This window comes from Pungitius pungitius, chromosome 15 (genome assembly GCF_949316345.1).
Source record: "Pungitius pungitius chromosome 15, fPunPun2.1, whole genome shotgun sequence".
Lineage (NCBI taxonomy): Eukaryota > Metazoa > Chordata > Actinopteri > Perciformes > Gasterosteidae > Pungitius > Pungitius pungitius.
In genome coordinates this window covers 7,714,233-7,741,804 of record NC_084914.1, presented here as the reverse complement: position 1 = coordinate 7,741,804, position 27,572 = coordinate 7,714,233, and the positions used below count along the sequence as shown (strand labels likewise).

Here is a 27,572-nt window from a genome sequence, read left to right as displayed (position 1 = left end):
CCTATCCAAGGAAATATGATGAACCAACAACATAGAAATCCTACTCATGCCACGCTCTCTTTTTGTTGTTGTCTTGTTTTCAAAAAGGAGCCTTCTGTTGGACAACTTTCCACCGGCAGCACACTCGCTGTAGATGTGTGCAAGGTCCACAGGCGGTTTTCCGGGAACCTGCAGCTGCCTCCGTTGTCATGGCGACAGTTGGAAAAGGAGAGGGACAAGGTCAGGTCGCTGACGCCTGAAGAAGATCCAGTGGCCTGGACCAGACCTACGAGTCTGCCCATCTCCTCTCTGCCCCGGATCGACATCACACAGGCGGAGCCCGACGGGTGAGGCTCAACAAAGCAGCACATGAGCATCACTCAGACGTATGTGTGTGTGTGTGTGTGTGTGTGTGTGTGTGTGTGTGCAGCTCTTAGCACTTCATACAATATTCATGTCACGGTCCATTGCTTTTATTTTGTTTGTTTTTTAAGAATTGTTTTTCTAAAAAGTTTAGTGCCAGTAGGACTCTTGTTGTTTTCCTCCCATTAGATTTGCAAATGAGCAGCAAAGTTGGCACTTACGTTCTTCATTTGGTTCATTTAAGTGTTTCCAACACCTACGTTTCTTACTTTAAGTTGTTTTTTTACAGTCATAACTGTAACCTTGTGCCTCCAGGGAAGAGCACAAATGCTAATTCCTAAGGCACCAAATGGTATGAAATAATGTGGCAGTGATTTGACTGAATACACTGTTGTTGTTGTTGTTGTTGCTGGGTCCCTCTCTGAGGCAGAATCGAGGGCTGATTTTAGAGGGTAGAATTAATATCATAAAAAACGTTTTTATGATATGCTGATTCTTCCCTTCACTGAAGGGCAATTTGACCCATGAACCCCTTTTCTGAACCTTTAGGACTCGCCCCACTAAAGCACAGATAATTATGGGCTCCCTTCGGCGATGGCGTGTCCGTTGCTTTCATCTCCATGACCCTCTCACTCTGCTCTACTGCCTTTTTGGATGCATGGGTTGCATTTATCTGGATTGAAGGTCAGGAGCTGGAAAACTGTTTATCGCACGTCACTGTGAACTCTCTGTGACTTTTAGCGTTCTTTTTCCAGCTGTTATTGATCAGCCAGTAGGCTTGTTGGCGATGTTGTTCCCTGCAGGGAAGGGGCACCCAAAGTATTTCTACCAATCAGGTTTATCATAAAATCAGAGTCATATTCTTCTAAATATATTTAGGGATATTTTTGAGCACAATACAACAACTCTCTTTTTAACGTGAAGCCAGCGAGGCTCTTGATTCAGTTTCAAACAGCGTTATTTCTTCACAAGGCGGGAGCTTTTAAACCAAAGGAAATCCCTTGCACAAGACTCGGTTGCAACACCGCTGCATTTAATGGAAGTCGGTGGAGAGAAGCTCGGGTCGGACCAGGCGAACTCAGGCCGCTCTCACGCCGTCACACCGGCCCCGGTGCACGGCTCGCCCGGGCGCTTTCGCAAGCAGGCGGTAAACAGACACCTCCGTCGATACCGGCGCTTCACCGTAGCGAATACCTGGTAAGAGTCTGCTCGCTGCTGGTTCCCTCGGTTTGTCTCCATTTGTCAATTGTTTTTATTTATCGTGTCGTTTTTAGAGAACTAGAGCAGGCGCGTGGTTATTGACATGTATTTATTAACCCACATTAGTTTATTCCAAGTCGCCAAAAATGTTTGTGCTTCAGGGTGAGTTAGAGTTCAGGAGAGTCATTTATCTGAGAGATGAATTGGTGTGTAAGCCCTGGAATTGGATGTTGCATCTAGCATATGAAGAGTTTTGTGCGGTCAAGTCCTGTTAAGTGTATTTACAGACCCAATAATCATGTTTATCTCAGAGGGATTTATAATCTAAACAATTTATAGCATAATCCATCTTCAAAAGCTTTAGATAAGGAATACAATACAAAGGACAAAACCATGGGATCTTTTTCCAGGTTGGACAGATACAATCGATGATATAATGTTCACAGGAGCAGCAGCAGGAGTAGATTTAAAATAGAACTTCTAAAAAACAAAGAGCAAATCTCATGCAGAATGTTGTGCTGCTTTCGAGGCACACAGCGTTACATTTTGTTTCTTCATGGGTGGAGATGTGTGAGAGATGATGACATTATTTCACCATAAAATGTTTCCATCGTTAGAATATTGAAAAGTACTAGCTGATTGCAGAGGGTTTTCCTCTGGGATGAGCTTTAAATGAAAAATGCCCTTTTAACCCTTTACGATCTATTTCTAGTTTATATCAAAATCCAATCACATTTTCTTCCTTTTTTAAACAAAGTATGAAGTGGATTTACATAAGCTGGTATCAACCAATTCCACCCAATAATATTATGACAATCAATCCACTTTCAGCGTGTGTGGAGCCACGGTCCTCCGTCACCTCGCATCACGCTATATCCCAAGCACGCTTTATTCCCAGAATCTGGTGTGTTGCCGTCCAGAGGTTTTTAAACATTTACTGTTGATTTTTTTTTTCCCCTTTCTCTCTGGTTCTTCTCTTCCAAATGTCCCCCATCTCAGTCACACTGTCAGACTGGTCAGCTTCCCATTTCGACTCACCTCTTGAGATGAACTCACTCAACTGATGTGGAAATACAATATATAAGCTAACGCGGTGTTTAATGAACACTGATTAATACTGATTTAATTACTGCCCGAACCACAACTTTGTTGTTCAGCAAAGTTTATGAGGATGGAGTCAGCCCTGTACATGCAGACATTAATCACGCTGTCAGGCTTTTCTTTCCCTTAGTAAAACAAGTCTTGCATCGCTTGTTAGAATGTCTTGGAAACTTGGCCTCAACAACACTAGAGGCACTCTCACTGTATTCTCTTTCTTAATATCACTGTTTTCCTTCTAAATAGAAGAAAAATCAATTTTTGTGATAATTTTCAAACCATTTTTAAAGAGTTAAAAGGAAAATGTGGTGTGTGAAATTGGGCTGATTTTGTGTTTTACGTGGACCTGAAAGCCAAAGGTTATGCAAACAGACTATTTTATTCCTTGGCAACTGAATTAATTCTTATTATTATACCAGTATATATACACACACACACACACACACACACCAATGACCATTCCAAATGTTAACATTAAAATGAAGATTTTCCACTTTCATACCTCCCTTTTCACTGTAAACTTGAGTGCATATGCTTTCACGGGACATCATAGGTAGCCAATCGAAAAGAGCGATTTGGATGATGAACTCACTGCTTAATCTGCAGTGGCTTAATATAGAGAGGAGAAGGACGGGCGGTCAGATAAACAGAGCCTCTGCGACTGGTCCAGCCCAGATATCTGCCTGTTAGCGTCTGCCAAGCCTGCGTTATTCCAGCGCTGCGGCCTGTTACTGCACAGAAAGTCCAGTAACGTGTGCTGTGTGCTGTGTGCGTGTGTGTGTGTGTGTGTGTGAGCGAGCAGCCACAGCGTCGCTGCTGTTTTGTCGCCTGGGAAGAACGGAGGAGGTGTAACGAGAGATAAGGATGCCGCGGCGGTCCCCGAGGTGCAGGGTTGGGCACTTTGACTTCAGTGAGGAAGTGGTCAGTGGAGCACACCTCTCGGCTCCCAGGTGACGTGTTTGTCTTTATATTCTTCAGCCTTGAAAATATCTCATTGAGCCAAAGTCTTCATCTGCCGTCTCTGACGAGTGTTTTGAGCCTGTTGGACCTGTTGGACCTGTCCGAGCTCTCCAATTGCGTCATTTGATTGATGATCGTAAAGTTGAATTTGAATTTCACAGCACTTTGGCCAAAGGAAATTCTTTCCAAAAAGAACAGTTTTGTTCCAGTTCACCGGGTCGTTGCTGCGAGTTAACGGTGTTTATAGGATGTCGCTGTGAAATACTGGGGTTTCCTGCTTGTGAAGAGGCTGTAGGCAGAGCATGTTGTTCTTTGTTGTGTAAAACTGGGATTCAAATGATGCAAATGGCAACACGGATGACGTTTATGTGTAGCCAGTGTTTTTCACATTCCACATTAATCTGAGCTTTGCTGGCAGAGGTGTGGAGGGAGAGCGTCTCGGTGGGACACGAGCCCGTTTAATCCCATGGCACATGAAATGTGGGGCAAACGGTTAAGTGATCTTTGGGACAGTTGGTCCATTACGAAATAGATTTTAGAGAAGTCGACAGAGTGCCGAGTGGATATGTGAAAGCAATGAAATGTGCGATTCTTGTTCTCTTTCTTGCGGACTAAAACGTTGTCTTATACTATCCAACACTCGGGATTTAGAGAGGTGGATACATCCTCTGTGGTATCTGTTGGTCCCGCGGGGCGTCGATGCTTTGACCTTTCACTCCGGACACCCGACCTGATCATCTGGTTACGCAATAGCTTGTCCTCTCCTCCTGCACCCGGACCGGGAGGGCAAACTGATTATATCCCCTCTGCATCTGTGGAGGTTTCTCTGTGACGTCAGCAAACGCGCCGACTAGAGGGCATTATGTTCACACAAAGCATGTTGACTTTGTGTTAAACCGACTGGGGGCTTTTTTTTTTTTTGCTTGTGAGGATTTTGTCATGTGTTGGTAAGTTCACAGATAGATACAAGTTCTATTTGTTCCCTTTTGTCGTCTGTAATGCGAACTGTGTGTGTTTTTTTTCAAGGTCAGAAGCAAACGTTGGAAATCAGCATAGGCTTCATACTATTTGATTAAATGCTGCACCAAATATCTTGTGTTTGTATTTACTTTATTCTGATTTGATCAACGCGTCAACGACCATGTAGAAAACAACGTTGGTGTGAAGAACCGAGAGGAGATGCTTATTTCAGACTAAACTGCTGTACTTATTTACCCCCTGAGCAGGTAGACACACAAACACCAACAAAAAAGTAGATCCAATTGGATTTGGTGTAGTGTTTATCACTATAAAAATACAGAGAGCTGAATTGAAGATAGAATATTAGAATATATCCACATAAGGAGCTAATCCTTGTCTTTACGTGTTGTGTGTGTGTGGATTTGTTTGGATTTTAGGCCGTAAATGGATTGCTGAGTAATCTTCGTTGGGTTTATGCAACCATCTCTTTACTGGATGGGATTTCTGAACGTGTTGCGCAAGTCATTACTTAGCGGCAGCTTATTGAAAGTACACAGCACATTCCGATGATTGCGATTCGATTGCCGATCACTTTGATGCATTCTTTTAGCCGCCCCCTCCTCTCTTACCTGGCTGCGGTTTCCCTCTGTCTTCTCTTAGCTTTGAAGGGGAAAATGGTCCATCGTTGTGCTGCAGTCCTTCTGACCTGCAGGTATCGCCGGGGTCAGGTCTGGTTCTCCATCCCAGCCAGGCGGGCCATGCCCAGCGCCGGGAGTCCTTCCTCTACCGCTCCGACAGCGACTACGAACTGTCGCCCAAGTCCTTGTCTCGGAACTCTTCCATTGTAGGAGAACTGTGAGTAGATAATGGCCGGGGGGGGGCAATATGGCCGAAATCCTCTGTCCTGAAGCTCGTCACCTCAATAACCAAATACGTCGCGATATAGCATGTTTCCTGCTAGTGGTCTTCATGAAAAGTCAATTTCTGTTCAAAATTGCAAAATTTCTGTGCAGAAATAATCATTGCGAAATGATTTGTCGGTCTTTAATAGTTTTCACATGATATTTCAGGCATGGGGAGGACTTGATTGTGACTCCATTTGCTCAGGTAAGACCTGGTGATGAATAAATCTGCTCCAGATAACATCAGTCATTAATGATGTTGTGCTCGGTTGCATTTCTTTGCAACGTCATTTTTTTCCCCCAAAGTCTCCTTGGATTTGCTAGATGGTAGATACTGTGCACCGCTGGTCAGGACGAGCCCTATTTCATATAGATGCCTAACAAAAAACAAACAGGTATTGTTTCCTGCCTTGTTATAACACAATAAAGAGAAAATCCAGGTTTACGAACGTGCTGACATCAAACCATTGCACACTAATCCAACACTAAGGGTTGCACCTTTTTTTTTTATGTGACAGCTGTAAAGACTGCAAAAAAAGTCACTGCTAATCAACACTTTTAAATTAACCTGATAATAATGAGTGAGTCTGAATAATTAGCTACATTTTCATGCAAAATAGAACAACACTGAACTTTAAAATAAAACTTTTTCATGCTGATTTGACATACTCTAACCCAGCTTTTAACACTTGTGGGCTTCTTCTTTCTTTCAACCATTTTATTTTCAGTTTACATAGCCTGTACACTACCAACAAAACAAAGAAACTCAATAAACACTGCAAACTTAACTCTTTGGGAGACCCTAGGAACCATCCCGTCCAAAATGTCCCAATACACCACACCAATCAATCAAATCAAATAATAATACACAATGTGAACTTTCCCCTTCACCGGGTCACTCGGATCCCAATGTTGCAAAACCTCTTAGTAGGATTTTGGGATAGTCTCCAATAAAATGACTAAAAGGATCCAAACAGAAAAAGAACACTGTGTGAGCCTTTCCCAGTTGCAGGACATTGAAAAGCCCATTTGAAACCGTCCCATAGGGGACTTCTCCCATAGGGGACTTCTCCCGTAGGAGACTTCTCCCGTAGGAGGTTCTCTCGCGCTTGTTCTACTTTTCTTATTTTTCTTTCTATTTTTTTAGGTTCTGGCAAGCCTTCGCACTGTCAGAAACAACTTCACCACCTTGACGAATGTACAGTGTGCCTCCAATAAGTAAGTCATATATAATGTCCTTGTGGTATCGGCTGGTGTTTTACTACATGCTGAAGCATGTCGTTGAATATTTACCGAAGGTTTTTTTATTGAGGACTCTTTTTATTGGGTGAGCTGATAGAAAACACTGGATTTTTTTTTTTGTTTAGGAAATCATCATGCAGATTTTTAGCTTTCAGGAATATTGTTTTGTTGCTATAATTCAAAATGCCAACATGCCTCACTTGGGGGCGCCAATGCATCAGAAACATTTGTAACGCTATTGTCTCATCAATGAAGCACTCCAGTTAAACCACGTACAGATTTACACATACAAAGAGATCTGTGCTTTTGGTTCAAAAGCTGGTTTGCAGCAACGTTCTATTTTATTCTTCATAAATAAAAATTCTCATATTTGCATGAAGGGACTCCCTGTGATCACTGAACCAGGTCAGTGGCAGCTGTTACATCAGGTTTTGCAGAACCCAATACTCCCTCAGAGTGAGGTCACCATGAGGCAAAACTGAATTAAATACAAAAATGTCCCATGGAAGAAAAATAAGAGAACTGAGGGAGCATCTGTTTTGTGTTTGTGCTGTGGAAACGAGGGCTGCTGCTTCCACCAAATCACACACGCAAAAAAGTGATGCAAACCTTTGGTAAACATCGGGGCGCCGGATTTTAACGGTTTCTGGCATGTTTCTCTCTGGTTGCAGGAGGTCTCCTGCTACCAATCAGCCTGCTCTCACCAAAGTCTGTCTGTCAGGTGAGTCTGTTTTTGCATAAGCAATGCATTGCATTGTTTTTATGTAATTGTTGCATACATTTTAAATTTTATGAACACAACCATGTCAACAGTACACAAACTGTGTAATCTACTTTTCTACAAGCTGTGATCTTTTGGGTTATTGATGGAGGAAAATGTGACTTGCACCTTGCACCTTCTGTGTGACCAGATAGCAGCAAAGACAGGTTGAGAATCATGGAAGGAGTTTGAATGCTTGTGATTCAGATGAGGTAGGTGTGAAGTCGAGAAAGGGGGGGGGTGGGGACATTGGTTCCTGTTGCACTGGTTCTTCGAGCATGATTGACGTCAGCGCGGCGTGCACATGCTTGATCTCCACTTCCTATCAGCACAGATGGGCTGAAAGAAGGAAAGAATACGAGTCTTATTGTCCTTCCTCCTCCACACATTTCACAAACCTTGCCCTTTGCGGAGTAATCTCTGACGTGCAAAAGCCATCTTGTTATTGGCATGGAAAAGATGTAATGATAAAAACAAGTATGAGTAAGCCACTTTTAAATTAGCTTGAAAAATCTTACACACAATACTAATGTGTTTTTAATTCAGCGTCTTACTCAAGTTTCACCGTGGAATGTCACCAGCGTCATTTCTTCCTGAGAATACGGAGAACATTCAGCACACCTGACACTACGGTACATAATAGGAATTGTTCAGGGGGGAGACAACAACAATTAACAATATCGTCCTCACATCCTGCCATGTAATGCTTTCTGTATCGAGATCATCAGCTGCCATCATCAAGAGCTGGGTGTAGATGGCTAATTCGGAGCTCTGTGAAACATTAATTGTCTCTTATGAAGGGATCTCAGATGAACAATAGAGTGAAAAAGGGGAAGAGTGTGTTGCGCGCCATCTTGCAGGAAGATGGTGAGGTAAGATGGGAAGGCCGCTCTACGCAGAGTAAGAGATATGCAGTGAGATGGGAAAGAAAGGAAATGCAATAGAGGTCAGAGAGAGATGTCAAAGTTTCTGAACATTTCAGTCACATGAGATATTCCCCGAGCAGAATAAAAGGTCGGATTGAAAGGACTAAACAAAAAGCCGGAACATTAGTCCCCATCACATGCAGACCAGTGAGCTCCGCTGCCAACAAAGGGCTCCCACTTCCCTGACCCATACCGGTTGTCGGCTTCGTTCTTTATTTCGCATAATCAACAGCACTTTAGAAAAGTCCTCGATCGTGACGTCTTATACCGCGAGGGGCCGGCGATGAGTCTGCAACGCTTGTCATCGCTAGCATTTAATGAACATTGTCACAGATGGTGAGGAGTCCAGGGACCATGGTTAGTCACAGACCAGCAGGGAGATGTGAAACCTCATCATATTTTCTCTTTTAAATGCAATTCAGAAATGAATATGTAACGTTGCAACTTGTTCACCACACTATCCAATCAAATCGTGGCTTACACAAGTAATACAAATCTTTTTTTTCTTCCCGATATGTTGAAAGTCAGTGCATTGTTATTGTGCATTTGCACGTACACTGGCCTGTAGTGTGAGGCTTCAGATAACTCGCATTACTCATCCACCTTTTGTTCCTTTTGTGTAAACAAGTTCTGAAGGAGAAGTAAACACAAACCGGTCCTTCTGATAGAAGACAGAGGAAGAACAGCACGTGTTAATTAACTGTAATTTGTGGGCATTTTTTTTGCCTAACCCAAATAACAAGGTGTTGAATTAGGGCAGGGCGTTTTGTGTGTTGTTGTGTTTCTTCATGTCTGTATGAACAGACATTCCTGCAGGTGCAGAAGGAAAAGTAGAACCCATTCGTATGCAAATAGGAAGCGGTGGTTTCTGTTGTAAAATGTTTAAAATGACAGATTTTAGCGTCTCGTATTCAGTGGCATTGTTTTATGGCCATAATGAAAGTGGTTATAGTTGTTTGGGGAGGATTTCTTGTGGAGGCCAGTGATTTTGTTTGCTTGAAACTGCTTGAGTTTTTACGTATCATTACTGATGAAGAAGTGCACTCCTTTGCATTTAATATAATGAACACACAGATTTGAGTAGACACCCGGACAGCAGACCACAAACTGACAGCCAGAACAAACTTGACCTGCCTCGGCAGTCCGCTCCGCTCGGGCGGCCGTCACTCTGTCCCACAGCCCGGGATCCATTTCGGGTTTTTTCTGGGCTCACGGCCAGAAGAGAGGATCTGGAGGCCTGCAAGCGTGCAGCCTAGTTAAGTATTTGAATTATGTCATTGACGTCAGCACAGTCATAAACCACTCCCACAAACGGAGCCGTGCCAGCGCCGTTCCATGGTGCATTGTGAAGGAGCTGCCAAACAGGCCCTGATGAGCTGTGCACCGGTTACGGCAACTGGTGAAGCCTTTTGTTCTGCCAGGTGAGGAGTTCATGCCCCACTTGTAGTGTAGGAGGATGCATAATTGGATGTGTGAAGTTGTTTTTGAGAGAAGACAGTGGGATGGTGTGGTTTCGGGGGCTGCACCTGTTCTAAATGTCCACCCCTTTTGTTGGTTGTTCTTGTTATTATTCTTACAGTAGGTCGAATTGTCTCAACAGCATACCTTGCATGCAAACTTTTTTATTGTTCTCACAAAAAGTAAAAATAAACAAATAAAATGGAATGGAATAAAAGCACTCAAATGGCCCTGATACATTCAACATTGTATATATATAACACAATGTGGGAAAACATGTTGAAATGAGGAGCCTTTGCTTCTAAGATTTCTTATTTTTCATTTGATGTATTATGCATGATGCAAATGATATGACTCAAGAGCAAAGTTTGTCTTACTCAAGTAGCAAAAGTTGCTGATAAAATGTAAGATATTTAGAGTTTTCTCGTATTTTCCCATCAGGTGTGTTTGTATGGGTGACTGTTCAACTGCATACATTACACAACTCCTTTGTGTTACCACCTGATAAGTCAAATATTGATAGAATAAAGGTGCTTTTCTCTTTCCTTCTGTGCTTGTTGCACTGTTTCTTGCCCCTCTTTCACTTTGTGAGTGAATTGACGTACATCGGGGATGATGCAAAGGTGATTCACTGTCCGCTCCCTCCCTGCCTCAGCTGCGTGCGATGTGAGAAGTGAAACACAACCTGCACTGTGTATGTGCACATACCTGTTTCAGAGTGTGTTTTCTCTTACTTATATGGAACGATCTAGATGAGGAATGTGTGTTTGCTTACATGAATGAGCAGACATTGCTAAAATAGCATCATTGCATCAAATAAAATGAAAACTCAAATAAAAATCAAACCTTCCACCACAGTTATTTTATTTTGATACATTTTTCTGATCCTTTTTCTGATTTTACTTAAATGTTTGAATGCAAACGTATTAAAGTACTTCATTATTTTGTTATCACTACATCCATTAAAAAAAGGATGTTATCAGCAAGTGGTGGAAATAGATCATGCAGTTCAACTCTGCACACCAAACTCCAGCCAGACAGCAAAGGAAGCTGGTTTTGGGGGTGTGTGTGTGTGGGGGGGGGTTAGGTTGAGAGCACAGAGAGGGGCAGTGTGAGGTGGAAGTGACCGGAAGGTGTTTCAGGCGGGAATGGACGGGGGGCCTTGAGTGTAGCCGCGCTCGTTGGTGCAGTTGACGGCTCTCACAGAGGCCGGTTTGTGGCCCCCATAGGGGAGAGAGTTAGGGGGAGAGAGGGGAGGCAGACGGGGTCTGTCTGCACACTGAGGCCTGTTGTCCTCTAGCCAGCCTCAAGCATATGGCCGAAGCATTAGGAGTCATCGTAGAAAAAAGAAAAAAAAGGCTCACTGAAAGAAAAAAAAAAAGGCTGGAAAAGTACGGCGCACTCTGTCTGGGAGCAGGTTTTTCAGACTGAAAGTGCGTCACGCCACCTTTGACTGGTGACATTGTGAAATGTCTGTCAGCCCATTTAAGCGCTGTATTTATGATCAACAAGACTCAATGATGGATTCAGCATTCCCCTCTACTCCTCCTGGTTCTCATTAGGATTATAAGATGTCCTGTTGAATAAGCGTCCAGCTGAACATGTGAAGTTCTGCTTTAATGTTCTTACTTTGAGCATTTGGTATGAGCCAAACAAAGTTTTTACAGACGTCACACCCTGGGTTGTGAGTGTGTGTGCGTGTGTGCGTGTGTGCGTGCTTCAAAATGACCTGCGTCCTGGTCATACGGGCAGCGGGGATGAGCCAAGACTTTGATGAATCACTGTCAGATGGGTCCATATGCTCTCATTGGAGGAAACGGGGGCAGGATGTGGTCAAGAAGGGGTTCTTGGCAACATCTCGGCCCACTTATGGCTCAACTGACTGCCACACGTTGGTCTGTACCTCATTTCAACAGCTCCCCACCTTGTGCGTGAGCTCGTTTGAGGCTGTGCTCTCTGCTCACCGTGTCACTGACCTTTACGCGGCTTGGATGCCGGTGGTTGCCGTGAAGAGTTTGTGAAGCTGTGAAGCTTGGCGTCCGGCGGTAGTCTGTAGCCAGGGGTTCTTTGTATCCTCCAACCTGGAGCTCAAGTAAAGGAAAATTGCTCTGACCCCGAGGAGTGAGGCCAGTGCTGGCAGTCGCGCTCCAGTAGTCTGAGGAACCGGTGGCACGGTTCCTAATAGCCGCAAATGAGTTCAAAACGGTTGAAACTCAACTCTCCTTTTGACATTCAAAACAGTCGCTGTCATCATGTTGTTCTGATACCTTTTTGTTTTGTTTTTTATGCACAGGGTTTTCCCCAACTGCACGTATTTTGTCTGAGATTTCATTGAAGTTCTTTGTGAAACGCCGCTGGTCCAGAGTCTGCACCCCGGCACCGCGCTTTGAAGTGCTTTTGATCTACTATACTGACGTAAATTGGGGAGCAGCGCGCTGGCTGTCCCGTTTTGCTAAGCATATGGGGCAAATGCCTTCCATGTGTGAAGCCCTATGAAGTAGAGATCAGTCTTTCCCATAGAAAAAAGGAAGGTGTGGGGGGGGGGGGGGGTCCAGATGTGCTCAGCGTTTGCTCTCTCCGGGCGGATATTTGTTGAATCAACATTCTTCCCGGTACATCAGGGAATCGTCCTTCCTAATTTGTTTCCCTGTGTTTGTTTTTTTATCATCCGAGCGCATTTTTCCTAAACTGTGTTTTTCCCTCTGAAGTTTGTGAGGCACAGCGGCTAACGACGGAGCGCTTCAACCGGATGACAGCTGGGATTTTCCTCAGCAGTCACTCCAGCTTTCAGTAGCTCCGCTCCATGTTTTGCGCGGGTTCCGTGCCAAAGAGGAAGCGCTTTAGTTTCTTTTGGCACACAGCGAGACCCCGGCCTGCTCGATTCTGGGAGTCACAGTTTGCCTCTCGTGTTGCTCCTCTGAGTTTTGTCAATATATATATATATATATATATTTTTTTTTCTCCCTCTAAAAGGAGAGGGCCGGGTTGTTGATTATGGGGTGTGTGCGATGCTCCTGCTGCAGTTTAAGCCTCGAAGTGGTCCGCGTGTTTCAGAAAGGAGGTTTTCTGCAAATGGATCTTGTCAGAGCGTTTTGCTTTGCAGAAATAACTAAGTGCATTCAATACATTCATGTAGGCTCTTTCTCTTTTACTGCCAACCCGTGTCTTTTTTCTTCTTCCTTTTCTCTCCATGTTTCAGAATAGTTGATGCAGAGTGAAAACCATCATTAAGGGAGTATGTTCTCCTCCCTACAAGCCCCTCTGCAGACTGTATATGCATATCACTTTTTAATGGCAGGGGGGTGTTACAGACAGGAGGAGGCGGCGGAGGAGGTTTGCACACCACTTTTTCAGCAACCACAGTGATCCTAGGAGGGGGGGGGGGAGCGAAGGAGTGAGTCTGAGAGTGGGTGGGCGGGGAGAACCGGGCCGAGTGGGAGGGAGTTTGAGGGGCGCACGAGAGCGAGGGAACGAGGCTTTATGGACAGAAAGAGACTACAGAGAGAGAGAGAGAGTCTGCAAACAGTCACAAACTCCAGGCCCGACTTTGTCCAAAGTCTGTGAAGTGGTGGAGGACAGTAATACGATGAAGGAGCTGTGTGTACACACCTCCCCCTCTTCCTCCGCGTCTGCCGGATGCCCCGCGGGCCAGTCCTCCGTCAGCTCCAGCCACACTCGGCCCATCGGACCCCCGCGCGTGGTGTCGGGGGCCCCCGCCGTGGACATGGAGCCTCTCGGGCCTGAATACGTGTCCATGTGTCTGTTGGCAGATGACTCCTACCAGAAGCTGGCTTTGGAGACCATGGAGGAGCTGGACTGGTGTCTGGACCAGTTGGAGACCATCCAGACCTACCGCTCCGTCAGTGACATGGCCTCCAACAAGGTAGGACGATCCCGCCCACGCATCACTGCATGTGCATGCGGCGCGTTGGTGAAGCTTTTTATGTCTAATGACTTTTAAAAAGTCAAGCGGGACTATAAGCTGATCGGAATCCTCTATGTCCATTTAAAAAAGGTCACACAATTTTAGCAACTGCCATGAGGGAAATTTCAATTTCCAAATGGCACATTCAAACACTGATAAGCTGTAAATGACAGGATATTTGTGATCATGTGTTTAAGGGCAACTTAAAATCGTAATATATGTTTAACTGTCATTGCCTGGTCCATCCACTGTGACAACGATGCACCCCCACTCTGCACAGCGTTGTGTTGTCCAATCAAAAATCCCGGATCCAACTACTCAATGTTTCAGAATCATAATTTTCAACTGTCAACACAGAGCCAGGTATGTGGACCTCACTGACTTGTACACAGCTGTAGAATTGGCCTTTGTTGCAGTGTTGGGGCCAATTTGCGCAGCGGATGCAAGATGTAAATAGCTTTTTGCCACATTGACGCACTTGCAAAGTAATAACCTCGCTGTGGTTGTGCATCGTCATTTCATGGGTCTCCTGTAGTAAAGTCATTTCCTGTTAAAATAGTAAAATCATGTCCTTATTCAAACCATGATAAACAGTGGGTGTTCAAGGGTGTAGTATTACAATAATGGCTTGTATTTTGTTTGTGTCTGATCAAACATTTCTGCATTCCTTACATGTGTGCTATGTGCATACAGCTGATGGTAATGTTGGAAAGCTACTGTATCATGATGATGATGATTATGGAGTAATCGATAGTCACTGGAACATCCTCTGGGAACCAGAAAAATATCTGTGCAAAACACCTAAAATAGACTTTGCCATCCCTGCTAGTGAAAAGATAACTCATCTGAAATTTATTAATATCCATGATATCCATTTGTTTTCAATGTGAAAAGTACAAAACTAAAAGTAATCTTTCTGGGTTGAAGGTAATCTAAATGGGGGGGTTCATGACTACACAAAGCGGCTCTCTGGAACTAATTACATCCTTTGCTTTGATGGTCATTTTTCGTGTGTATTTCATCTGTACAGTGCACAGTGTAACTCAGCCCCCACGCAGCCAGAGGAGACTCTGTGGCGACGGCAAAGTATAAACACCCAGGGTGGTGTTGTCCGTATCCGTTTGTGTTCTGACCTGCGGTCAGAGGGCGGATTGGGACGGGGAGGGGCGCTGTCAGCCCTCACGGGTGACCGTGACACCAGTTTCCTGTCTCTTTATTTCTCGCGGTGTCTCTGGCCGTGCGGCCGGGGTGAGTCTTTGCGGATAACGGCGTCACTGGGACTGTCGAGACAATGAGCCCGAGGCCCCGCAGACGCACACGAGTCCTCCCTGGGTGACCCAGCACCACCACCACGCATTGTTTGATTCTTTTCAAAAGGCTTCAACAGGCCACCGTGTCACAGTCAAGATTCGGCAGTGTTAACCACAGTTTTGTGCAATTGTACAGGAATGGGAGGAAGAAAAAAAAAAAATCCCTTTTATTGGTAAATTAGCTCCAAACACAGTTTTATTAACGCAGCATCTTCAGACTTTTGCTGCTTTCCAGCACTTGGATGACGTGATGTTTGACAAAGAGCCCGTTTCTCTCCAGAGCCCAACGATGCAACTGAGCCCCCCACGTTTAAAAAAACGCCAGGGCGGCCGTCTCTTTATTCCCGGGTCCAAGGGCACAGGTGTGTCCCGGGAGGGGGGGGGTGGGGGTGGGACCACACACCCGACTGACCGCCGGCCCGGTCGCTGCCCCCCCCCCCCTCCCCTGCCCCCTCACTATCATTAGCCTCGCCACACTTCCACGCCGGCGCTGGTGAAGGCCTTGGACAAACACTGCCATCTGAATCCAGTTAGGGAGCCTGGCGCTCTGCGGGCGAGCGTGCGAGCGAGCCTCAAGAGCAAAGCGCGAGCTGAGTAGGAAACTCCAACTCACGTGTGGTCATTTGGACTTTTGAAGCGCCGCCGTCTTCGGAAGGGGGGGAAAAAATGACAAAATGATTGAAACAGATGCAGCGGTGGGTCCTTAGCTGCAGCAATGGGGGTAATGGACGTTAAATTACAGCGTTGTGATTCCTTGCTGAGCGGATCGGACGAGCTGCACTGCTCATTTCTGTGCCTAATTGTTATTGAAAAGTTCTGCCTCTTGGCTTTTTTTTGTTTTGTTTTGTTTTTTCTTTCACATCAGCAGATTTCAGACCCCCCGGGGAGGTGAATATGAATTCTACGCTTTGTCTACGCGTCACGATTCTTAAGTAGTGTTTATCAACACTTTCTAGGAATATGTCTCTTGTGTTGCTAAACTGGCGTGGTGTTGACACTGTAAACATCCACGCGGGGGACAGAGGCAGCAAAGGATCCCCTCTGTGGACTTTGCGCGGCGGAGTTATTGCAAACTCGCGGAAACTTGTCCGTTTGACTCTGTGCCGCCGGGCCGATGACGACGTACTGAACGTGTTTTCTGGGACTTTTCAGTGATGAACTCAGGTATTGTTGGTTAATTGTTGGGTGCCTGAGGACATTGTAAGAGTCAGTCCCTTTACTGGCAGGCAACCCGCTTCCTATCAAGTTTAGAGGAAGTAGGTGGGGACACATGTTCAGCCCTGTGTCTGGGGGAGGTGCTATCGAACCTTTTGTTAAAGCGCGTATGCCAGTCAGTCAAGTCAGCTTTACCGCTATAAGTTTCCTGCCTCACTTCCACTTCAGACTCAAGGGAGACAGCAAGCAGAGCCTAAGACGAGTTATTTCTTTCTTTCGGCTTGTGCTTGTTCTTTTGTCGAGTGACAATGGGACTTTGTTCTGAAAAGCAGATGAAAAACTTTGGCCTGCTCACAAGTTTGAAAAAGGTGAGTTAGTTTGCATTGTTCTGTGAGTTTGGTCCCTCATATTTGCTTAATTTTACTCATTATATTGAGAATTTCTCTGCTTGCTTGTTTGGATTCAGGCCAGAGGGACTAAACACTGGTCTGGTGGCATACTTAGCAAAAACAAAAAACGTCTGACACATTTTGAGTTTATGTATATTCTATATGTATGTTGCATTGCTGAATTTGCAAAACAACGAGTGTGCACCTATTTTGAATATTCAAATCTTATGAGGCATCCGCTCATCTTCTGAGAACTAACCACAAGTTTTTTCTTGGGTTAATGAAACTCCTCGAGGTTGCTTAAGTTCAGGTTTTTTTTTTTTTCCCCCCTGAGTGTGAACACTGTTGACTAACTTTAAAGGATGTATGAGATAAGGCCATGCGTTGAGTCATCTTTTTGTCCCGAACACTCATAGACTGGTCACCAAGCCGCGTGCATATGCTGTACTTGACTGAGCTCCACTTCATGACTCGGAGCGACTGAAATGTATCTCTGTGCCTGACTACTTTCTTAGAGGTCAAACAAAGCCATGCAGCTCCACTGCTTTGAAGAATCAATTACTAACTCCCTTTGAATGGAATAAAGAGCTCTCTTTGATTTTTATGGAGTACCTCTGGCAGTTTGGGCTTTAGAAGCAGCCCATGCTTTGAAAGGGGTATTGTAGTTGCGCTGTCAAGCTGATGTTATCAGTCTGCTTGGTAGCTAGTAGACAGCTTTTAAGCTTCTGAGAAGAAAATACCCCGTTGTAAAAATCCAAAAAGCCTTGTGAAAAGGCATAATTAGCTTGTATTTTTCAGACATTATTAATACAGGAAATTTAACCACATTTCCAGATTGAGGATTAGTTGCACCATTATCCCATTGTGTCCCTTGTAAAGAATATGTTCAGATTGTTGCATGAGAAAATATTTTATATCAGAATCTGCGTTTTTGAAGCTGCGTCAGGGATTTTTTGTATTTTTTTTCTAGCCTAGTTGTGTCAAGCTAGTTCTTCTCTGCCACAGATTGTGCATTGTGCGGCTTTACATGGTTGTGTGTGATGTGATGCAATGTGTTTAGAGTGGGGAACACCGTGAGAGCAGTGGCATGAGCCACGTGACTCTGTTGCCATGGCGTTCAGGTTGACGTGCAATTGGTGGTACTCTAGTGGGCGGAGGACTGCAAAATTCTCATCTGTTTGTCTCTCCCATCAATGGAGAACAAGAATAAAGGTCTTTAAAATGCACTGGAATGAATATCAACTGGAATGTGCACTGCAATTGAACAAAAAAAATAAAGCCTGAACCCCAAACTGGTAAATTCATACCCTGCGTCTCCTCGGCCGTGGGATAAATGCGTCGGTGCTTTGAAGCCTCGCATTGCGCAGTGAGCGTTGGATCTGCTCTGCATTACTGAGCGAAGGAGAGCCAATCGGGAAGGGAGAGGGTCCCAAGTTTGGGAGGGGTGGAAGAGACCGTGGGAGGGGGGTTGCAGAGAGTTTAGGAGTGAGGGAGAAATAGCTAGAAGAGAGAGAGAGAGAGAGAGACACACATGTGGGGGGGATCCTCCAAACCTCCGATTATCTGCAGTGCCGTGCATGGCTCAGTGTTTAGCGAGGGCGGGAGGCAAGGAGAGAGAGAGAGAGAGAATCCATCAGTCTGCCACAGGGGACTCTACGGCTAGAGCGCACACCCCCCCCCCCCCCCTCCTTCTCTCTATCTCTGTCCCACGTTTCCTTTCTCCCTCAGCCTGCCCTTCCTCCCAGCCTTGCTCCATCTGAGCCTGGGAAAGCTGGATTTCCCCCCCCCCCCCTGCATGTCACTGGAGGACGTTTAGATGGTGGCAGGAGGAGAAAGGGGGTTCGAAGACACGGACAGAGGCAGTCACAGCCGAAAAAAGCAAGCAACGGAGACATCGCGAGCAGAGAGGGGGGGGGGGGGGGGGGGGGGGATTCCATCAGTCTCCGCAACGGCTAGCAATCCTGGGAAACAGTGGGCGACGCGATGAGGAGGCGCATTCGGATGCGGGGATCCGCCACAGCCCCCCGCTAGACACTGCGACCGGGGCTTTTTTACCGCAGTGGACCGCTGGAAGGCGAGGATCTGGTGGCGCTCTGTGCTTGGGGTTGTGGGGCTGAGCTCAGCCTTGGGGGTCCACTCAGAGAGGAGCGTACAGGGCTTCTGCTGGGGAGCGCCAGGGGCTCAGCACAGCGCCGCACCATGCCTGAGGCCAACTACCTGTTCTCCGTGTCCTGGGGATACATCAAGGTGTGTCTCAGAGGAGTGTCGTCGTGGACGGGACGTGTGGCCCTGAATATGTGTGCATGCAACTACTGTGTGTTTTTCGCCTGTAGCCGGTTTTGCCACAGAAAGATTTAGTTGCGTTTTAATTGCACACTTGGATGTGTGTGATTCCCTGATTTTGTATACTTTGCGTTGTGGTTTTTGTTTGTTGAAATGCTGGGCAGTCAATTGTCTTGGGGGGGTCATTCAAACCAAGACCAAGGAGACATGAACACTGACCTTATATGGTGCATTAAAAAACCAAGTCCGTCCTCTCAGGGGAAAGGGAAACATAACAGGAAGTGCTTTGTTGAAGCTGCAGAAAAACGAATGAACTAATATATACTTTTGTATAAAGATAATTTGACCTCATCTTGTTGTTTTCTTTTCTTTTTTTTTCTATCACTCCAGTTCAAGAGGATGCTGAACCGGGAGCTAAGCCACCTGTCTGAGATGAGTCGCTCAGGCAACCAAGTTTCCGAGTACATCTCCAACACATTCATAGGTGAGCACTGCAGCAGACACAAATGATGATGATGCACAGGGAAGGCTTCCCTCTGGAGGGCAGTGGGTGGGGAAAAGGGGAGACTGTTTGCGGGCCCACGGTGCCGTCACGCATTATTCATCAGGAGGGCAGCCGTGTCTCCCCGTGCCCCCTCAGGTTTCCCACCTCCCCCCCATCAGACGCCCCGACCGGCCAGCTTGTCTGGGCCGTGTGCAGACTGATGGTCTGCCCTTGCTTGTAAACACGCCGCCATCTTCTCCGCCTCAAAAAACAGTGACAACCTACAAGGGGAACAAGGCTTGATGCATTTTAAAGAGAATCTGTACCCCTCCTAACGCTGGAAGTGGTGCAGTGAAACGGGAGCCCCCCCCCCCCCCCCCCCCTTCTCTGCACTGGGGAGTGCAGAAAGAAGCTTATCTTTAAAGCTTAGTGCTTTTGTTGTCGTCTTTATTGCAGCTGTATTGAGATCATTTTCTTCCAGTGCTTTGTTGAGCATGCAGCAGAGATATTTTTTCTCTCGCGGTGTGTGTGTGTGTGTGTGTGTGTGTTGCACTCACACACACAATGTCGGCTACGTGAGAATTTAAACCCGCATTGGGACATGAACCAAAACACACCTGCATACTAAGAAAGAATTCAGTATGACATAAACATTTCGGCACAGTCTGAGCCAGCAGCTATGGTTCCGTGAATTGTTATTATCAGGGTTCATCAGAATTGTCATCATAACATTTAAGTAACAAGTAACACCCTTTTTGAAATTCTTTTTGTTTTTGCTTTTTCACTGTTGAGAGGAATTCATTTTTTTTAGCAAAGTTTACTGAAGGATTGCTTTCTAATTAAACGACTCAGTGCAGCGTTAATGTGCTATCACGTAGGTGTGAGCGTACATCTGCCTGTGTTAACTTTGTTTACTCAGTACAAGCCGGGAGGCTTACGCAACAGCCCCCAGCTTATTCTATTGTCTTTGGAGTAAATGAAAAGCACCTTTTAAAAAAATGTTTTTCTTATTTCCTCTGCAGAAAAGCAGAATGAGTTGGAGCTTCCGTGTCCAGTTCCTAAGTCCAGGGAAAGGAAGAGGAGACAGGGCCAAAAGCAACAGCAACAGCAGCAGCAGCAGCAGCAGAGTGGGACGATGACTCAGATCAGTGGGGTGAGGAAGGTCAGCCACACACCAAGCATCTGTGGAAGCACGAACAATCGTTTTGGGGTGAAGACCGACCAAGAGGAACTGCTGTCGAAGGTAAGCAATGGACAGGTCAACGTCTTTTCCGTATGACATCAAAGTGCTGCAGTCGTCTGAAATTCTTTGTCTGGTCTGTTCTCTTCCAGGACCTGGAGGGCATTAACAAATGGGGCCTGAATATCTTCAAAGTGGCCGAGCACTCCCACAATCGCCCGCTCACGTCCATCATGTACTCCATCTTTCAGGTCAGTGCTTTGCCTCTTCATCCTCCTCATCGTTCAGTCAGTGAGAAGACAACCACGTGAAGGCGTTGGTAAACACATGCTGCTGCAGAGGGCGAAAAGGCACAGAGCACGTCGGTGTGTGTAGTACGTTCAGCTGTCAGTGTCGCTACAGGGACATCTGCTAGAGGGACATTAGCGCTCGAAATTGATTTGTAGCTGTGAATCATCATGGCGGGAGGGCAAAATGTTTTCATATTCGCCTTTTCAGTAATGTGTTTATTCACAATTTGCCAACCGTGGTTTGGAAAATGGATTTTAAAGCCGGACCACTAGTACGGCGTGCTGGTAAAAGCTGTAGGAAATGCTCAAAATCCAAACCTCCTCTTCCCCCACGCAGGAGCGAGACCTGATGAGGACGTTCAAGATTCCAACCGACACCTTTGTGACGTTCATGGTGACCTTAGAGGACCACTACCACTCCGACGTGGCGTACCACAACAGCCTGCACGCGGCCGACGTAGCCCAGTCCACGCACATCCTCCTGTCAACTCCCGCCCTGGATGTAAGTCACTTCCACTTTAAAGGGACCATGCCATGTCACCATTGTTTTGTGAGGAAGCAAAAATTGCTGCATTTTGCGTGTCTTTGCGCTTTTTTGTTGCTGCCAAATTTACCCGTAGTCGCATTCTGGTGTCTTATACATTTTGACAGCCGACACCGTTGAAGTTTGTCAATCATCTTCCTGCGCCTGTTTTCTTTTGTTATGATTTAATGATATGAATGGCATTGTTGTCGCAAACACTGACATGCCCTGGAAACTGCCTGCTTGAAACGATGATGCATGGAAGGATCGGCTTCCCTTGTTGGGCCAGGTTACTGTGAAGCTCACTGCTCTGTATTGTTGTACTCCTATAACACAGGAGGTGTTCACAGATCTGGAGATCTTGGCGGCCATTTTTGCTGCAGCCATTCATGACGTTGACCACCCAGGAGTGACTAACCAGTTCCTCATCAACACCAGTAAGTCCTCTTTGCTGGGAAAAGAAGCGATAACACTGAATATATTTGCATGGTTTAATGGGTTTAGGGACACTGCATGGTTACCATGGTTACCTGACCTGAATTTAATTTCCTTCTTCCTCTGCCTTTAGACTCCGAACTGGCTCTGATGTACAACGATGAGTCAGTGCTGGAGAACCACCACCTGGCTGTGGGCTTCAAACTGCTGCAGGGGGATAACTGCGACATCTTCCAAAACCTCACCAAGAACCAGAAGCAGACGCTCCGGAGGATGGTCATCGACATGGTGAGGGAACGTCTGCACATCTGTCGGACTCCTGCTCTAGCCCTCGGCGTAGTGTCTTGACTGCTTTATTGCCCACTTCCTACAGTATTCTTACATCACTCTCTGTCCTCCTCTCCTCCAGGTGCTGGCCACTGACATGTCCAAACACATGAGCCTGCTGGCTAACCTGAAGACGATGGTGGAAACCAAGAAGGTGACTAGCTCTGGAGTTCTGCTGCTGGACAACTACACAGACAGGATGCAGGTAAGGGGCCTGCTCGCACACCCGCGATGATGCTGACAGCCTGGTCACGCGAGAAGGAGGGACACGACACTCATTTGTTTTGTTGGTTTTCTTTCTTTTTTTTGGCAGGTTTTGCGTAACATGGTTCACTGTGCGGACCTGAGCAACCCGACCAAGCCCCTGGAGCTGTACCGGCAGTGGACCGACAGGATCATGGATGAGTTCTTCCACCAGGGAGACAGGGAGAGAGAGAGGGGAATGGAGATCAGCCCAATGTGCGACAAACACACAGCTTCGGTGGAGAGAACACAGGTGGGGAAGAAGCACACTTGGCTCCTGAAATAGAATTAGAGTCGAATTTTATTTTCATTTGACTGACATCGTCCCTCTTTATCTTCCTCTAGGTTGGCTTCATCGATTACATTGTCCACCCTCTGTGGGAGACGTGGGCGGACCTGGTCCACCCCGACGCCCAGGACATCCTGGACACACTGGAGGACAACAGGAACTGGTACCAGCGCATGATCCCCCAGAGTCCCTCCCCGCCGTTCTACACGAGCGACGGGGAGAGTGGCCAACCTGGGGAGCTGGAGGGGGGACCTGTGGCGAGTAAATTCCAGTTTGAGCTGACCCTGGATGACCAGGACGAACAGGACGTGGGCGGCGAGCGCGCGGCGATGGAGACGGCCGGCGGCGTGACACTTCAGCATCACGCCCGCGATCGGGACGCGGTGGAGATGACGCCGTGCGACGTCTCGCCCGCGGAAACATAGCTGAACTGACGGTGTTCTGGGAGAGCAGCGAGTTTGGCTGAATTCATTTTAATTGCAGTAGAGCAATCCTGCAATGTCGCTCTTTGGAGCTGCCCGGCAAAAGAGGGCCTGAATGAATGGGGGAGGGGGGGGGGGGGAACCCGTGAAGACGAGGCTTGGGAAACCCCCTTCGTCAGTTTGTTTTGAGGCCCCCCCGGAAGGGAGCCGGGAAGAGGCGCGTTCCTCAAAGAAGGGACTGCTGAGGCAGGACTGAATCTCACAGACGCAGAAGGTGGACAATTTGTTTCTGTGAACAAAAATCCTAATTTGCACTTCAGGATGTTTTTTTTTTTTGTTCATTTTAATTATTCATATTGTGTCTGGACGGGATGCCACCTGGTGAAATGGCCAACCAAAAATGACTATTCGGCAAGTTTTTTGTAACCAAGTTGTTTTTTTAACACAGTTTTGTGCCTTTTTTTTTTTTTTCAACAACCGTTTCTCTTTTTGGAAGTGTTTTTTTTATAATTTATTGAACACATTCATGTAGCTGTTAAAGGTGTGAACTTTTCTACAATAAGGACACGTTTCTCTCACACAGTCTTCCTCATGTTCTGGGAGTATTACGCTTGTTCTGTGGATGTATTTCTAAAATCAGACAACTTCCCCGCACAATCTGCACTTTGTGGCACAGGACAAGGAGACCGCGGAACGCATGAGTAACATTGTTTAAGTGATCATGTTTGTTTTTCTTCAATAATTTCCCTCTTTGATGAACATATATTTTATATTTCGAGTCCAAAAACTAAACCAACTCCAAAGATCCTGTCCAGAAAGCACTTTGATGATTTCACTGCCACCTCTAAAGAGTGTGAACCCATGATTGAGGAGTCAGTAGTGAAGAAAATCAAACCTGTGTCCAGAAAAGGGAAATTGATCCCTGACGCTGCCATTTACCTGGATGAAGAGTTCAGTCAAATGAAAGACAATTATTTAGTAAAGGTTAAGGTCTCCACCTTGTAATCCCCCTGGTTTCATCAGCTCACAGGAACAGGCTTCTTGCCCTGAATCATTTTGAGCTACGGACGACTGCGCACATTTTAAAAAGACACATTTTAGTAATATAATAATTTTATTCCAGCACTTTGAATATGTGGACAGTTTTCAGCCGGTTGCTGATCTGCCCAACACTACCTTAAAGGTACCACAATGTAAGGTGCAACCTTCCGAATAAAGGGTGGTGGGTGCCAATGTCGGGTCATGACACGATACCTTCCAGCGTGTCTGTGTCTGTGTGTGTGTGTGTGTGTGCGTGTGTGTGTGTGTGTGTGAGAGAGTGTGCAACTCGGTTTCCACACACACAATCTTGTTGCACCGAGCTGTGTTGTGCCAACACTGTATTTATTATCTTTCTCCTTGTATATAATAATATTGATTGTTAATATTTACTGTATATTTGTTATTTATATGCACTAACCTGTATCAAATCGGTTTGACTGAACTCGTCCGGTGGTTCTGTCTTATTGTTTTTAGCAGCTGTTTTGCTATACGACCGTAACATGACGTTATGCAGCTCAATTTTGATAATTTGAGTTTGTTTCAAAGTTCCAGCCAGGAAATCATGGACAGTCGGAACCAACCAACCGGTGGATTATGAAGGCTGGATATTTACTGCAGTATTTTGTGTACGGTGACTGGTCATTGTACAGCTATTGGAATATACTGCATTGTTTCAAATATATTTTTTCAGTGTTTTTCCTCACAATGATATATGGTAAAATGGTGTATGTAGTGCTCAAGAAATGTTTTCTATCAGATTAATAAATTGGGCATGAACTACAGAAATTTGTTGTCTGTGTATTATTGGATCAAATTAGCAAACAAGGCAAATCTATACAGTACAGCCTTCAAATCCTGCTTGGAATTTGTATATGTATATCAAGACTAAACGACAGTTGTAAAGCAGATATATATGATTACGGTAATAATAGTTAATATAATAACCGTGAACGTGTTTGTACAGTTTTTAAGTTGCTAAAATTAATAAAACCAACACATTCCAAAGCAGAAAGTAACAAGGGTCCTTAACGAAAGACATGGGGTCATTTCAGCATGAACTTTGTGCATTTTTTTGACATGATAGAAGAATGGATCATTTACCTGATTCTCATGAGATAGAGAAGATTCTAAGCCAATAAAAGCTGCCCAACTGAGAGCTGGGAGGGTCACACGTGATCCACTTTTTGTCTCCGTCGTGTTGAAGTTCCTCGCCAGCCACGATGACCCAACTAAGGTGAATTGACAGTCAGTTGAAATAATTAAGACTGGTGTGATTTCTCTTTTGTCAACATCAAGATTCCAGTTTTTCAACTTTGAGGGGAAAAACCCAGTAGAAGAGACAATGGCTCCCCTGCAGTGACTCCACTGACACGTCCCCCCTCTCATTTGGGTCCTGTAACTTCCCGCCGGCAATGTAAACAGGAAGGGTCGAGATAGTGATGCTATGCGCCGGGCCTTCAGGGCATTAACTCTCCCATGACCGCCAGCGCCTCGACGATACGCATCTGGAATACGTGATCAACGGGAGGTAAAAATGGTTCGTGGCCAGAGATGACATTTAGAGATTCTGTTGTCTGAGTAAGCTCAACAAAGCAAGAGGGAGCAAAGACACTTGCGAATGTGATCTCATTTTCTCTTCCAGCTTAATAGTCCTCAATTTCAAAACTATTAAAACAAAATGTTCTACTTTTCTACTTCCTCAAATAATCAGCACTGCTTGTCAGACAGGTTTTTATTGTGTTCATCTGGTTACAAAAATGTGAAGGTTGTCATTACTTAGCTATGAAAATTAGCAGGTAGGCGAGAAAACTGGCAAGCGCTAACAGGATGTCCTCTGTTCCTGAGCACAGACATACTGACCTGTATAACGTACTGCACGAGATCATCAATTAAATAACCACAGCTTTGAAAAGTATGTCAGATTCAGTTGACTTGATTTCGTGTCAGGGTGACGTCCAGAAACCTGAGCCATCCGACTCCTCCCCTGGATTCGGCGAAATCAAGGCCACTGTGTACGGTAAACACGGGAGCCGACGCGTTTTCCATGGCGGTGGTCGTCCTTGCTGCCGTGGCGACGGGCAGCGAGCTTGTTTGAAACTCTAACACAGGCGCTGCGGTCGCTCGGTGACTGACGTCAACGGGGCGAAGAGCGGACTGCCCCGTCCCCTGCAGCGCTGTCTGCCAGTGGGTCCATTTGACGGGCCAGTCAACGTCCTCTCTCCACTCTGCCAGCCAGGCCCCCCCACCCCCCCCCCCCCCCCGAAAAGAGGGCCAGCGGCCCGGGGCCAAAGGCAGGAGAGGAAGAGAAGCACTTCCAGCAAAATAAACCCGCTCGCTCCATGCCCACTTTATAAAAACAAATGTCTTCCTGGAGTTTCTGCAGCTGCTGTTGATTTTCATTTGAGTTGACAGTGAGGACTGAATCAGCCATACAGTCAGTCGCAGGAATACGGGGTTATGGGGGCCATTCTAGGATAATTCAATAGAGGCGCACGCTGGTGTGTTAATGTGCGTGTGGGTGTCGGTGTGTGTGTGTGTGTGTGAATACCAGACACATTCATGTCCTGTTAGCAAGTATATATACTGTATATGGGCATCTAAAAAAAAAAAAAACCTCTGATCCATTATCGACAATATCGACATTATGGACAATTCAAGAAGTAATGACAGGCATGTGAAATGGTTTGACATCAAAAGCAGACTTGAAAAGGTCTGTTTTGAGTGTTCGGGCCTCTTGTGTGTTTTGTAAGTAAGACAATAGCAGGATGTGTCCTTAACAGTAAATGTCATAAATCATCTACTTATCCAACATGGAGGCAGTTATCATAGATACGCCATTGTTTCTTCTCAGTGTCTGCATGCAACCGTGTCAGATATGTGAAAATACATAAAAGAAGTATGCTGGCAGTTATATAAAACTCAGAATGAGCCAAGGCATGAAACATATCAAAACACACCCAAAATGTAAGATAGGGGAAAGCATGCAGTGTTTAGTCTAAACTTTTAATCAGAAAAACAAACGAATGTGTCTCAGTTAAGACAAAATATTGTAGTGATTCTTTGTGATGAATGTTTCTGAAAACCTATGTTGTCGTCGGCGGCTAATGATTGACTAAATATGTGTAAAGCGCCTTTATGTGTCACCTCACATCTATCAGGATGCGTTAAAGGACACAGCCACCGACCTGACATTTGTGCTGATTCCTCGGGGCTTTACCCAGCGTGCAGAAAGCCCACGAGTTGTTCAGACGTGGAAGGGAAACATCCCCGTGGGGACGCAGCGGCACACGAGGGCACGCTGTCGTCCTTGTCTGTTTCGCGACATGAATAAATAAAACATCTCCTGCTCAAACATAATATGTAACATAATAGATGAAGACGGAGGGATCCCTTTACACTCGGGAAAAGGAAGAAAGATGGAATGGTGA

At 45.7% G+C, this 27,572-nt stretch overlaps 1 protein-coding gene across 2 annotated transcripts; it reads left to right on the top strand.

Moving 5' to 3' along the window:
- LOC119209242 (cAMP-specific 3',5'-cyclic phosphodiesterase 4B-like) lies at nucleotides 1–24,912 on the top strand. Of its 2 annotated transcripts, XM_062557616.1 has the most exons (15): nucleotides 1–326; nucleotides 5,221–5,415; nucleotides 5,631–5,667; nucleotides 6,610–6,680; nucleotides 7,376–7,425; nucleotides 13,619–13,731; nucleotides 19,301–19,394; nucleotides 20,417–20,637; nucleotides 20,727–20,825; nucleotides 21,202–21,366; nucleotides 21,725–21,824; nucleotides 21,956–22,110; nucleotides 22,232–22,354; nucleotides 22,463–22,645; nucleotides 22,738–24,912. In XM_062557616.1, the coding sequence occupies exons 1-15, from the start codon at nucleotides 16–18 to the stop codon at nucleotides 23,104–23,106; spliced, it is 2,286 nt and encodes a 761-aa protein (XP_062413600.1). In that variant the 5' UTR covers nucleotides 1–15; the 3' UTR covers nucleotides 23,107–24,912. The 2 variants fall into 2 exon arrangements, with proteins under 2 accessions (XP_062413600.1, XP_037314306.2); XM_037458409.2 differs by lacking the exons at nucleotides 1–326; nucleotides 5,221–5,415; nucleotides 5,631–5,667; ... (1 more) ...; nucleotides 7,376–7,425; nucleotides 13,619–13,731 and adding an exon at nucleotides 18,565–18,874 and having other exon boundaries at nucleotides 22,738–24,908.
- The last annotated feature ends 2,660 nt before the right edge of the window (nucleotides 24,913–27,572 follow it).